Raw genomic sequence first — 14,958 nt, forward strand, 5'->3', positions numbered from 1 at the left:
GATCTCTGCGGCCTGGAGATCCATTGCAATCCTGGGAGATCTCCAGGCACCACCTGGAGGTTGGCCACCCTAAGCACCCGCGCGGCTTTTGTTCTTCTAAAGTCCAAGGAAAGTCGCCCGGACTCCCTAGGCTGGGCTGAGCAGCAGACGGGGAGCAGCCAGAAGTGGTACAGTCGTCCCCCCCGCGCAGGACTGTACCACCCCCGCCTGCCCACGTGCGAGGCGGGGGGCGTGTTTGTTGTGGGCGGGGCGTCCCGCCTTTCCTCCTCCCCGTGGGGGGCGTGGCCTCGGCGGCGGCCGTTGGGCGCGCGTTGCGGCTTTCCCGGCGCTGAGGCGATGGCGGGGCGAAGCCGGCGCGGTGCCCTGCTGGCCCTCCTCCGCCTGCTCCTGCTGCCCCTCGCCCCGGCAGCCGAGCCGGGCAGCCGCCGCGCCCCCTCTCCGGGTGAGTCGACACGCGTGCAGCTCTGGGGCTCGTGTGAAGGCAGGTTCAACCCGGGCACGGGCTGCGGCTCCCCTCCTTTGCCTCTCCGTGGGGGGAAAGCTTCAAAATTAGCATCAGTGATCCGTGGCTGGGCCAGTAACACATGACTGCACTGCCCTGGAATTACTAGTACATTTTTTAATAATTATCATTAATAACTATTATTAATATCAGTGTTTGATATAAGTTATTAATAATTGTTAATAGCTATTGATTATTAATAACTGTATTGATAATTTTGGCACAGTGCAGCAATGTGTTATTGGAATGTTTGTATATACTGCACAGCAGTATAATTGTATTAATAATCACAGCACGTTATTATTATTAATTATTATTATTATTATTATTAATACTAATTATAATTATATAATACTTGTTATTAATCACACACTGTAGTGAATACAATTATACTGCTGTGCATACATTTGAACCATAATACTATGGAGAATTATGCTTTTATGGTTATATTAAGTCATCTTATAATAGCCTAATTATTGTCAATATATTATCAATGCTAATGATACTAAGGCTGCAATTCTAAGAACTCTTTCCTTGGAGCTGAATAAGATGGGCCATAGTTCTGGGTAGACATATTTAGGATTGCTCCATTAGCATATTATATTTTATTAGTGACAGGATTTATAGTACTATTGCTTATTATCAATACCAATAAAACTAATACTGTTCTTTATAGTTTCCTTTATGTTAGTGTTATTAGAGGTAGCATTCCGTAATGCTGGCTGTAATCATCAATACTGATAATGCTGATGCAGCTGTATTATAGTTACACTTACGTTGATATTATTGCTAATTATCAATTCCAATACCAATAATGCTATTACTATAACAGTAGCACTTATGCTAGTATTATTACTGATAACATTTGAAAAGGCTAGCTCTTATTATCAATACTGATATTGCTAACAGAGTTGTATTAAAGTTACACTTAGGTTAATGATATTGTTTATTATCAATTCCAGTACCAATATTGCTAGTACTATAAAATTATAGTTGCACTTATTTTAGTATTATTACTGATAGCATTCCATAACACTGGCTTTTATCATCAGTACCGATAATGCTGATACATCTGTAGCTACTCTTAGGTTAGTATATTAATGATCGTATTCCCTAATGCTGGTTCTTACTATAAGTGCTGACAATACTAATACAGCTATATTATAGTTACATGTATGTTAGTGTAATTAGTGATAACATTCATAATACTGACTTTTATAATCGATACTAATAATGCTAATATTAACAATAAAATCGGTTGATAGTGATGGAATTAATAATGCTGTTTTTATTATAAAAATATTAGCACTGCCAGTAATACCAATATAGCTATAGTGCAGTTATATTAGTTAGTAAAATCAAAAAGAGTCCAGTAGCACCTTTAAGACTAACCAATTTTATTTTATTGTAGCATAAGCTTTCGAGAATCAAGTTCTCTTAGTGTTATTAGTAATAGCATTGATAATATCATTTATTAATCAATGGTAATATAACCATAATATAATAATATTCTGTTAGAATTGTTAAGCGTTGCATTGTTGGACATTGGAGGAAAATGCATGTTGCTGTCTTGATTCTTTGAAAACATTTTTGTTTCAGTGATATAGAATTAGTGGTTTGGTGCTTAATTGGCGGGGGGGGAGGTGTTATTGTGTGCTTTTAACCTGTTTCTAAAAGCACCTTTTGAGCACGAGATCAAGTGGCACAAAAATATTTTTTAAAATCCCTTTCTTCCTAAAGGTAGGCACCATCACAGCTTCCCCCACCTCCGCCCTGCACCTGCCTAGACTTCATTTTTTTCCTGGCTGAACCTGGTGCAGTGGAGCTGTGCAGATAAGAACTGAAGACTCTTCTGTCTTACAGAAGAGATGCGGCTGGATTTTGGAGTTTTAAACAAACAGTTTTTGCTTGGAGGGGCTAATGGGAGGAATCCCCTGCAGGGATTTAAACAGATAAGGACATGTTTGTGTGGCTGTGGCATGTTTGTTTGTTTGTTTTTGGCCTTTGGAGGATTTTGGCTGCTTCAGTCTGATTTGGAGAGTTTTGAACGTCAGTATTGCAAGGCTGGGGAGATAATGCAGTGGCGAAGATTAGCAGAATGGCTTTAGATCTTTTTTTCAACAACAAACCAAAACATATGACGAAACGGGTTTTAAGGGTCTTGCATTAAGCCGTTCTGTCGCAGTTCCGCTTTGCAAAAAGGAGAGTGAGAATGTTGTGATTGAATTTCATTTCTCTTTTTCAAATGTATCTTTTTGCTTTGATTCACTTAGGTTCGCACCGGGAATACTGTGTCTGCCCCCGCTACTTATTCACCCATATTTTACGTTGTAACTCAACCATGCATTTTTTTTACAATTGTATTCCTTTCTCGTCACTAGAATACTCTTAGTTTTTCACAAAAGCAGTAGCTTTATAGTGAGTTTCATAAGTGGTAACACACTTTCTACAGTTTTTAGACCAAATCTGCTTTGCTTGGTACCAAGTTAATCAACGGACAGCATTGTGTTCCACTCAAGGCAGAAATCAGCTTGCTTGCTTAAAATATGCACTATGCTGGAAGCCAGAAATACATGCCAAAGACAGCAGTATGTTCAAAAGTTTATTTATTGAATGTGTTTGTGCTGCCTGGGATCCTTGTGAAGCAAGAATGTGTATATTGAAGCCGCGATAATTTTTAAAATTGCACTCTTGCTGTACTCAGGGGTAGCGGCGGCAGCATGTAGAATATGCAAATAAAGCTGCCTTAAAAACTGGTTACGTTTCTGTCAGTGGAGAATGTCAAGTTGAATTGATGGCTTAATATTTTAATTTTTTAACTTCATTTGTACCTTGTCTTTCTCTCCAATGGGGAGCCAAAGTGGCTTAACACTGTTCTCCTTCTTTCTATACTCACAACAACCCTGAGAGGTAGGTTAAGCTGAGAGCGTGTGACTGGACCAAGTTTACACAGCAACCTTCTCTGGCAGGGAGTTGAACCTGGATGTAGCAAATCCTAGTCTGACACTCTAATAACCATCAATAATAAATATTACAAACTTAAGGAAATTGCAAGTGGCAGTAGTGTGACCTGGAACAAACTAGGAATGTTTGTGTGTTTGCATTGAGTATAAACAACAGTTACTTAAATCTTTTTGGTTGCCTCGTCAGGAAGCTTGTAGAGCTGTATTTTGGTCTCAAATCAAGGAGGCAGCTCTTTTTAACAGACTGTTGTTTAAGACCAGTTTAAAGTATGGTCTTAAACAATAAAACAATACATCTGCTTTACTGAATGGAGGATTGCTATGGCCCTCTGGACCAAGTAAAGACACGGGTCTCGTAGCTGTTCATTTGTGTATTAAATGAGTCACAGTCACTCAACTTCACATATGGTTCCCTGGGTGTAGTATTAGTTAATGCAGGAAAGACGGTGCTACCTGCTGCAGACTTCAAGATACTCATAAACTGGTTATTTTCATGGGTTACAAAAAGGTGAAAGTTGTATTTGTAGTCCCACTCACATGTTTGAGAGCAAACCTCATTGAATTCAGAAGGACTTACTTCCAAGGAAACACAGGATCAAAGTGATTCTGGAATATCTCAGTTTCATAAATTATTTGGTATGAAATCCACTTTTAAAACTGCTCGATTTGCAGGCTACAATTTTGCAGTGCAATCTTAAACAGAATTACGTCTTTTTAATCCATGGATGTCACTGGGTTTAGGAAGGTGTAACTTTGTCGTGGGTTGTACTGCACGTCTCCTTCACACATCTGCAGATATTTTACCTTAAGCAAAGGTGTTAAGGTTATGAAAAGAGATGTATCTGCTAATAACTAACCTTATTAAAATTAGTGGGTTTTGTCTTTGTTTTGGGCTTTGCTTAATGCAGATTTTTCAGTAGATAACACATAAATCAGGAAAAGAAGTTCTTACATAACTATAGATTCCTTGGAAAGAAAAATGCTTTCTTGATTCTGTCAGGAAATTACTGTAGAAGCCAATATTGAGCTTGTACAGGGACAATTTTGTGAGAATATATTCTGATGTACTGGTAACTAGTTGTTAAAGCACAGCCCTGTTACAGACAAATGACAACCCGTGGAGCATCTCAGACCACATCTGCAGCTTGTTAGAAGCCTGAAGGCTGTGCCTGATTTGCATATTATTTACATAATTGTTAATTTGTATTCACGTCCATAAATCGTGTTAGACTAACCACACTACATACGAATATTTCATATTGATATTTTTTTCCTACCACTTTCATGGCACTGGTTTGCACGCAACCCTTTTTTGTAACTTCTTCACGCCCTTTATTCCATCATCAGCTTCCTTGTACAGGTTAGATCCCGGCAGTTTTGTTATAAGAGTTTTACGTTTTAATATTCTTAGCAGCGACATGCAGGTACTTAACAGTACGCCCTAGTGAACTCAACGAGACTTCTTCCTGACGTGCATAGGATAGGGCTGTTTACCAAGAAACAGTTTGCTCTAAATTTCTGGCCCTTTTAACAGATGGCTGGAGGAATCCTCATGGGAATTCCAACTGTTGTCTGTGCGGTGACAGTGTGGTGTGTGTTATTGTGATTGCCAGTGACTTTGCCAAATAAGGCTACAACTCAAGCTATTACATTTAGCTCCATTGATGTCTACAAAATGTCAAGCACTTTCCAAATAATTTAAAAGGAAACATTGCTGTGCTCTGTTAAGCTCTTAATCCGAAGATGCCGATGCACAGAGGCCAGAGGAAGGGAAACTAATGCACAATCAATTGCCAAGTCAATTTTATTTCTTTTAAAAACAGCTGCATACTGCTTGAGTTTTCCAGTGGTTCGTTGCTAGGCTTGCAAAATCCATTCTGCGAATGTAGATTCTACTGGCAAAACGTTTATTATATAAAGTGTTCTGGTTTTGTCAAGTTTTCATTCTTTTTGAATTGCCATGATAAGTTTTTCTACATGAGCTAATAATTTTGTGCTGTCAAGAACCACGATTTCTGTGTCGTCTGCTGCTTGTAGCTTTCTCAAGTTCTGTCACATCAGTTTTGCACTGCATGTTCAAAACCTGTATGCAGCGATGTATATTAAGAACCTTGCAGTTACGCTACTGAAAGTGATACTTGGCAAGTGATAGTTTTTAGCTGTAGTACCAGAGCAAGAAAACGCCACGGAGAGTGCCGAACGCAAGACACTTAGGCCGCCTTGGTTTTATTTGAGGTGCAGCAGCTCAGAATGGACTTGACTTGTTTTTCTGCACAGGATGTTTCTGTAATAATTTTGGTGGTGGTACTTTGTTTACAGTGTCTTTTGTGCTATATCTTGTCTCTTAATACTGGAGCTGAGGTTGGCTGGGATGGAAAGGACAGACAAAGAACCTTCATATTTACTAGTTCATGTAGAGCCAGTGTGTCCCAGGGTCTTGAGTTTCGATGCAGGGAAAGTCCATTCGAATCCTTTCTGAGCCTCGATACTCTCTGGATGGCTTTGGGAAAGTCATGCGCACATGTAGTCTTGCTGTACCAATGTTGTGGACAATACACTGGAAAGGAAAGATATCTTTCTTGAAGGTCAAAATCAGGTGTTAAATCATGGACCTGAATAGTCACACCGGAGCATTACAGGAGGACACAGCAAAGCGAATGTTTCTGTAAATAGCCTAAAGTTGTTACGACTTGATGGAGTTTGTACCAAAGTTTACAGCAAAGCTAATCTTTAATGGAAGCTATCAAATATAAAAAGCAATGGTGCAACACAATATTTTCTGGTACATTTTTCCAGTGCATTTTTTTCAAATCATGCATAAAGCAGACTGTCACGTTTCGCAGAAGGCAACCTCTAGCATATAGATGCATTGGGTGCTTATTTTGTCTGTATAGAGCACATCTCCTAAATAAGGTTAGGACAGTGAAGAGTAGAAAGTTTGACTGAATGGCAAGGGGAATCTTAGGCTCTGGGTCCAGCACCCCTCTCTGTCTTCTCGCTTCATGCTCCCCCACTTAACTTAGCAGTCTACATTATCTTCTTGCTGCTTTCATTTGCATTATCATAGCTGGGATGAGAGAGAGCACAGCTGAATACGGAGGCAGCCAGCCATCTGCCGGGTGCCCTTCTTGCAGGTTGTTTGGCAGCCCCTCCAGGGTTAGCAGCTGGAACCGGTGTTCTATTTGTGAAGTAAGCGTGTAAGTTGAATGGAAGCACTTTGAGGTGTAGAATCCCAGGGCATCGTCCTAAGCACAATGCTGCCAGGTCTGGTACATCTGACAAGCAAATGTGCAGAAGAGAAAGCTGCAGGCCTTAACTTTCTACCAACCCTGTTTTGCTCTAGGCAAACTTCAGTAGACAAATCTGTCAGTTTGATAAGTGCAGTTCCTTTGTCTATTTGGTGCTTTCTTTTCTTTCACCTCTATTGCGGTAAATTTTTAGTTACAAGAAAGCGGGGGAGAGGATATGTAGGCGGCAGTGTGTGTGCTTTTGTAAGACTATATTGAAGCTCTTTTACCTTTTGTGCAGGTACAGCGGAGCCTTCCTTTATTGCGAAAAGTGAAGACCGTTTGTTCAAGCACTTATTTGAAGACTATGAAAGATGGGTCCGCCCCGTGGAACGCTTGAACGATACCATCAAAGTGAAGTTTGGCCTTGCCATTTCCCAGCTGGTGGATGTGGTATGTTAGAAAATTCTGCTGGTGCTATACTGTTAATTAAGAAACGCAGGAATTTCAGTGCAAAATACATTGATTCTTGGAGACAAGTGGTCTTACGAACACGACTAGCCTTGGCTTCCATCCCCAGACAGAGTATACTAGGGCTTAATAACCCTGCAGAAATTTCTCACGTTTGTATGGACGCCTACATCCATGTGTGGAGAAAGTTAATAAGTGTGTTGTACTTAATAGTTGTGATAATGGGCAGTCTGCATTTTTGCAGTTCAGCTGAGACTTTTTCCACCTATTCTTAATACAGATGGGGCTGTTCTCCTCTCCCACTCCAGTAGCAGTATAGAGGATATGCAAGGAATGCATGTGTAAATGCCATTGTTCATACTTACAGGGGTGAGTTGGGGGAAAACGCAGTATGCAATTGGGTCAGGTAGCAATTTTCCTGAGGCCAGGTTTGTTTGGGATCCTGACAGTGGGCATGGAGTCAGGTCACTGGGTGTGTGTAGGGGGGGAGGTATTTGTGAATTTCCTGCATTGTGCAGGGGGTTGGACTAGGTGACCCTAGAAGTCCCTTCCAACCCTGTGATTCTATGATTCTGTCTATAACTTAGCACCTCCTGTTATAGTGCATCGCTCAAACAGACAAGGTGAAGATCTCATTCTATCCATAAAATGCAAATTGCAAGCTCATGTAGCCTCAATTTGCCTTGTCCCCAGACGAGAAAGATTAACCTTTCAACTTCTACTCAGTTTTGCTGTTCGAATTAACATTTTAAAGGGGACAAATGTGATTTAAAGGTTACGTCTTTTCTCTTTTACAAGGAGCCTAGTTCCAAATAGCGATACAGCGTACAGGTTGAAGAGTTAATAGATTTGCAGGTCAGTATTAGATTGCTGGCTCCAGTTGATAACTATAGAATATACGGCACGTGCTTGTCTTGAAATGTGAAATGCTTGTGAAATCTTTTTTTAAAAATAGGATGAGAAAAACCAGCTGATGACGACAAATGTTTGGCTGAAGCAGGTGAGTGTGGTATGCTGTGGAAATGTTTATCGTAACTGTTCATGATGTTTGGGGCGATGCTGAATCTTATCCCTGGATCGGATCACTGAGATACAAACTCTCTGTTACGAGTGTCCAATCTTGCTACCTTACAAGAGTCGCAAATCAGGCATTGCAGCCAATTAAAAGGCAAATTAGCTTCTAAAAAATGCTTGCTTGTGTGCTTAACTTGCTTGAAAAGACTTTTATTTGCATGCTGTAAAACATCCCCAGAGAGAAATCCTGCTTCGCATAGTTAACAAGAAGAAAAACAGGGAGAAAAATGCTTTGTTATTTTTGTACTGGAAGAAATGATGCCTAATTCTGTTGATGTAATTTGTAGCAATTTCCTGTTCTGTTTCCTTTGGTTTTTCAAAATTTATCTGAAACAACTGAGAGTGTGTCCCATTGTGATTGTATCTAGGGGTTTTATGTGTATTGGTGGTGACTAAGAAAAATGACTATTGCAGTCAGTAAATGTAATTTTTAAAAAGTGTTGAGTCTCAGATGTTGCATTATGTACTGCCTGTTTCAGATTAATCATCATCAACTTTACTGCGTTGGTCCAAAGCCTTAGCAAACAACATTAAAAGAAAACAGACAGTCCAAATAATCACAGTAAGAATTAAAACCCATAAAATATCAATTAAAATAAAAAACGTAATAAATGTTTGATATCAAGACCGTTAGTAACAAGAAGAAAACATACAAAATTAATAACTTGCTGTCCTATTGTGATACATCACAAATTGTCGCAGCAGACTTATGGCGACACCAAGGAGCTTTCAAGACAAAATAGACTGAGTTACTTTTTAAAAACATTTCTCGTTTCTCTTTATAGGAGTGGGTTGATGTGAAACTGAAATGGGACCCTAAAGACTATGCAGGAATAACATCTATCCGTGTCCCTTCGGAGTCTATATGGATTCCAGATATAGTTTTATATGACAAGTAAGCATTTCTTGTTTTACTATATAATCATTATGGACATGCCAAAGGCTTGTGACATCACATCAGAGAATTTTAATGAAAGGAGCTTTATTCTTACACTGCTAGAGTAAAGAACCTTGGTATAAGGTTCATTTAAACAAAAAAGTAATACTCATCCTCAGAAGATATTCCATCATTTTAAACTATTTGCAGATGAATGTATAAAAGTAACAAGTTTGTTGTTGTATATATCAAGCAGTGCAACAGACCTTCCTGTAGAACATCACCCGAGTGATTTGTTCCATATTTTTGAGTGGCACATCACGTGGGGTAGGGTGTCCCTTTGTGTTTTCCCTTTCTTTCTCTACAGCTCAAAGATTATAGGATTTCAATTCATCTCTAATTTACCAAAGAGGAAATAATTTTGCATGAGCAAAATTGAAATGCAGTAAGAGCCAACAGATTTGTGTTACGGTTAGGAAGGGAGGAAGAGTGACTTTCCTTGCTGGGAACTCCCTTAGACCAAGTTTTCCCTGGAAAGCACTCGCGTATCTATCTCCTGAGAACATCTAGACTGACCTGATGAAAACGTGAGAGAAGAAAAATAGTTCCTGTTACTGTTCTGCTAATGCTTTCTCAGGATATGACACAAGAGTTCTTGCACTGGTATAGTAGGTAGGTTCTCTAGATGATCTCTGTGCTTCCACTTTCACAAAGGGCCACAGGATTTTCTGTGTCTGTCGAAGAACATATTAAGGTTTATCTTCATTTTTCTTACATAAAATTTCCACAGAAAGGTCAATAGTAGTTTGCACAAGGGCGCTTTTTGATCCAACCCACTGAAATCTGAGCAAAATGGAAGCAGTACTGCTAGTGCAAGCCTGGGATGTATTTAATCCTTGCAACAGAAGATGGTGTCCCAAATGCACATTCTGGGTACAATTGCATTTGCAAGCCTTGCAGCTGTATCATGTTGGTGGTTGCTTTGTAGTTTTATGATGAATCAAACTGAAGACCACTGGCCCAAGCAATGTTAACTCAGTTTCAAAATTCTGTGTCACCTATTCATTCATTCAGTTATTTATTTTAAACATTTTAATTCCATCATTCCACACAGTTTAGGATTCCCAAGACAGAAAACAATCAAAAACATTAAAACAAGCTTTTGAAATGTATAGTATAAAAACAATTAAAAACAGCAAATAAACACAATGTAAGAACAATTAAAACACATGCAGAGGATGGAGTATGTGTTGAAACCTAACAGTGCATATGATTAGCTTGCAAGTTAAGAGTGCCACAAATGTTGGGAAGCAACTGTGTAAAGTGGAAGCTTTTCCTGTAGAATAGATCCATTTCAGCATGTTACATATTTCATACTATTTGCATAATTTTTTTTCCAGTGCAGATGGTCGTTTCGAAGGCACATCGACCAAGACTGTAGTGAAACACGATGGCACTATTGCTTGGACTCCACCTGCAAATTACAAAAGCTCCTGTACCATCGACGTCACTTATTTTCCATTTGACCTTCAAAACTGCTCCATGAAATTTGGCTCCTGGACGTACGATGGCTCACAAGTGGATATCATACTAGTGGATGATGAAGTTGACAAGAGAGACTTCTTTGATAATGGAGAATGGGAAATAGTAACTGCGACTGGGGTCAGAAGGAACAGGACGGACGGGTGTTGCTGGTACCCATTTATCACATACTCATTTATCATCAGACGCTTGCCTCTTTTTTATACCCTATTCCTCATTATTCCCTGTATAGGGTTGTCTTTCTTAACTATCCTCGTCTTCTACCTTCCATCTTACGAAGGCGAGAAAATTTCTCTGTGCACTTCAGTGCTGGTGTCCTTGACAGTCTTTCTTCTTGTTATCGAAGAGATCATACCGTCATCATCTAAAGTTATTCCACTTATCGGCGAGTATTTGGTGTTCACAATGATTTTTGTGACTTTATCCATCGTGATCACTGTATTCGCTATTAACGTTCACCACCGATCCTCGTCTACACACACTGCAATGGCGCCTTGGGTCCGCAAAATATTTCTTCATCAACTCCCCAAACTGCTTTGTATGAGAAGCCACATAGATCGGTATTGTACTCCGAAAGAGGAAACCGATAATCCCGATGGATCAGAGGCCTCGAGGAATACCTTGGAAGCAGCCTTAAATTCTATCCGCTACATTACGAGGCACATTGTCAAGGAGAATGAAGTACATGAGGTGTGTGCAATGAGTCACGATGCGGTCATCGGATGAGGTCAGAAGTTTGAAAGAGAAGCACATAAAGTTGCTTGGATCATAGGTGCTAAAATATGCTCCTTTTTGGCAACTTAATCTCAAGGATAATTAATCTTCCCCTGCCTCCCCATACTGTAACTGGTCCTCAGAATAATGGTGCTTGCATTATGGAAAGCGCAAAACTAGGACTCTTTTTCTGCTTTTTATTTCCACTGCTGGCATCTTTTGGATTGGGAGAATCTGTTACTGCAGAGGAGAGGATGTGTGTTCATTCTACAATACCACTGAGGAGCTAATTCCTGCCTGCATCTATTCATAGGGCATCCAAACAACACGTCCAACATTAGAAGTAGAACATAAGACTGCTCCAATTCAGTTTGAGAATCAGGCTGTAACATGTGATGCTCCATCGTATAAATGATTCACGTGTCAAACAGCAGTCTAATTTGGAGGGGGGGATCACTTTACAGTGCTTGCATTTATAAGACAGGCTAGTGTGTTTGACCAAGTAAATCAAGAAACATTTCGATTGTTATTTTAACTAGGCCAGTTACGTTGGTGGGAGAAATCAGGAAGCTTTTGAGTTTACAGAAAGGGAAGAAAACTGGGGACTCATTCTGTGCAATTTAAAAGCTCAGTTGGCCTGTTACTCTGGAGCCTGAACATTTAGTTCATGAGAAATATATTAAATAATGCGGCTGTGGCATCTGTAAGATCATCTAGCATTTGTGTTCTTTCTTAAAGCAAGAACAGAAATATATCTGGCATTTTTTGAGGCTTCCTTAATGATGTTTTAAATATATTTGATGGGTGATAACTTACTTCATTTATACTCTGGTTTTCTCACCAGTATGGGGGATCCAAAGCTTCTTACAGCTTTGCCTCCATTTTATCCTGGCAATAATCTTGCGAAGTAAGTTAGGCTGAGAGTGTGATACCTAGCAAGCTTCCATAGAGCAGTGGGGATTCAAACCTGGGTTTCCCTGATCCTAGTCTGACATTCTAACCACCATGACATCCCTCATACAAGAGATTTAGCATCTTTTTTAAAAAAGCAAATTTCTGTTTCCTAAGTCGTCAGTGGCAGTTGAAGGCTTCCACGTGGAGCTTTCCCTCCAGTTATTTTTTTCCCCAACATATGGAGCAGAGGTCCATCAGTGGCTATTTAGCCACAAGGTATAGATGGAACTCTCTGTCTAGGGCAGTGATGCTCTGTGTTCTTGGTGTTTGGGGGGGGCAATCAGTGGGAGGGCTTCTAGTGTCCCTTCCCCACTGGCAGACCTCCTGAGGACACCTGGGTTTTGGCCACTGTGTGACACAGAGTGTTGGACTGGATGGGCCATTGGCCTGATCCAACATGGCTTCTCTTATGTTCTTATGTCTAGTGCAGTTTGTGCCTGAATAATAACACATGTTTTCAAGTAAACTGAAGTGCGTGTATTTTGAAAGTACTTCTAACTTTTCTTATTCTCTCTTTTGTTTTTTAGGTGGTTGAAGACTGGAAATTTATAGCTCAGGTCCTTGACCGCATGTTCTTATGGACATTTCTTCTCGTTTCAATTATTGGATCTCTGGCACTATTTATTCCTGTAATTCATAAATGGGCAAGCATAATAGTACCAGTCCACATTGGGAACACAAACACATAAGATGTGTGTGGCTAGAGGCCGAGAGAAACCAGTCTTTCTATGAATGTTAATCATAATTTGACCACTACTTGTATCTTTAGCACAATTTAACATAGAACGATGAAATCTTTGCAAAGAACCGGTTGGGAGGGGGAGGGGGGATTGTGCTTATATTTAAACCTCAGGCATCTAAGGACACGGGCAGAACATTCTTCTTGGCTCTTAGCTCATCATTTTTCCTAATAATAAGTCAGGACTGACCAGTGAGGCGTCACGGACTTGATGAGTCCTCAAGTCAGCAGAATGCACGAGGGGCCGTGCAGAGAGCTTCGCTGAGGGTTGGAGTACAATATAGAACATTCCAGGTATTTAGAGCACATTTGTAAGTCTTAGCAACCCTTGTAGAAGCCTCGCACCATGGGACAGCCTTAGGATCCTCATGCTGCAGAGGCGGGGCTGAGCACAGCGCCCTCTTTAAAAGCCACCTGGTACATTTATGCTTGAAGTCTGATTGACAGAGGGGGCTGTCTTGCTCACAACTGGCACTCTAAGAGCCAAAACACACGTTAAGAAATACCTAGATTCAGCACGTGTTCTCTTACCTCAAGGTTTGCCGGGATCTGTAGGAGTCCTGGAAGCTTAAAGTTTAGCATTTACAGAGCAGCAAAAAGGGGAAGGGAAATACAGGCGCCTGTATTTTAAGCTTTAAGCTTCCAGGACGCCTTTAAGCTTCCAGGACGCTTACAGATCCTTTAAGCTTCCAGGACTTTAAGCTTCCAGGACCCCTACAGATCTTTAAGCTTCCAGGACGCCTACAGATCCCGGCAAACCTTGAGGTAAGAGAACACATGCTGAACCTAGGTATTTCTTAACGTGTGTTTTGGCTCTTAGCCTCTCGCTATATTTGCTCTTGTAGTGTGGCACTGACTGCCATTCCCTCGTGGCAATGCCCACAACTAGTAGTCTGTCAATCTCTCTCCTATGTCATTTCAGCTTCTGCTGCCTTTGGATGCTCTGTGCCTAACATGCAGCAGCCTTTCAAACAACAACAACTGTGCTTATATACTGCTCTTCTAGATAGATTAGTGCCCCACTCAGATGGTGAACAACGTCTATTATTATTCCCACAATACAGCTGGGGAGCTGGGGCTGAAAGGAGTGGCTTGCCCAAGGCCACCTACTGAGCTCAGGGCAGTCGTGGGATTTGAACCAGCAGAGTGCTGATTTGCAGCCCAACCACTTAACCACTATGCTACAGCAGCTCGCTGGGAACCTTCTTGCCACAAGGGGCAGGAGGCATCAGGTATGAACTTGTGATGTGCCTCCTTCTCATATAGCACATGATTTTTTCCATTTAAGTGCAGGAAGAAACAAAAATGAGACTTGTGGGTCCCGAGTTTCCAGTTCATGGTTCCAGCAAGATCCGTGAAAGGGGCAGCGCTGAATCTCCGTGTATTATGTTTTCTACTTGCAGAGCAGTGAACAATTCTGACTTGAGAGCTTAGACTGGTTTGGGGAAATGATTATCATTGGCTAGGAGCAATTTCTGTGGTTGTAGAATGTTGTGACCTCAGCGTTATTGCCGACTTCAGCTGTAATCTGCCGGAGCTTCGCACTTTGCCGATTCCTTTATGAGTGAATGCCCTCTACTGGTTGCGTGAAGAAACTGCCCTTTGGAATTAAATCCCCAAACTGAAAAAGTCTCCGCAAACATTTGCATGTATGCTACGGCAAAATAATATTTAGGGCTGTAACCCTATTTAAATGCATTTTACCAGGGATATGGAACAAAGCTGGAAAAGTTTTACGTCCACCATGGACTGTCGTAATTCAGTAATCATGATTATGGTTGGCATAAGGTGACATCCTTGGTCATTGATGGTTTTATCTTGGGCACAGTGGAATTTTAAAAGACCTGGAAGACTCCAGTTTTAATTGTAAACGTTTTTGTAAAGGATTTTCAAAA

General features: G+C 40.7%; 1 protein-coding gene across 1 annotated transcript; it reads left to right on the top strand.

Moving 5' to 3' along the window:
- The first annotated feature begins 367 nt into the window (after positions 1 to 367).
- Positions 368 to 13,532, top strand: CHRNA5 (cholinergic receptor nicotinic alpha 5 subunit). Its single transcript, XM_055002505.1, has 6 exons — positions 368 to 442; positions 6,994 to 7,145; positions 8,119 to 8,163; positions 9,023 to 9,132; positions 10,515 to 11,346; positions 12,852 to 13,532. The coding sequence occupies exons 3-6, from the start codon at positions 8,137 to 8,139 to the stop codon at positions 13,011 to 13,013; spliced, it is 1,131 nt and encodes a 376-aa protein (XP_054858480.1). The 5' UTR covers positions 368 to 442; positions 6,994 to 7,145; positions 8,119 to 8,136; the 3' UTR covers positions 13,014 to 13,532.
- Positions 13,533 to 14,958: the final 1,426 nt, after the last annotated feature.

Source organism: Eublepharis macularius, chromosome 18 (genome assembly GCF_028583425.1).
Source record: "Eublepharis macularius isolate TG4126 chromosome 18, MPM_Emac_v1.0, whole genome shotgun sequence".
Taxonomy (NCBI): Eukaryota; Metazoa; Chordata; class Lepidosauria; order Squamata; family Eublepharidae; genus Eublepharis; species Eublepharis macularius.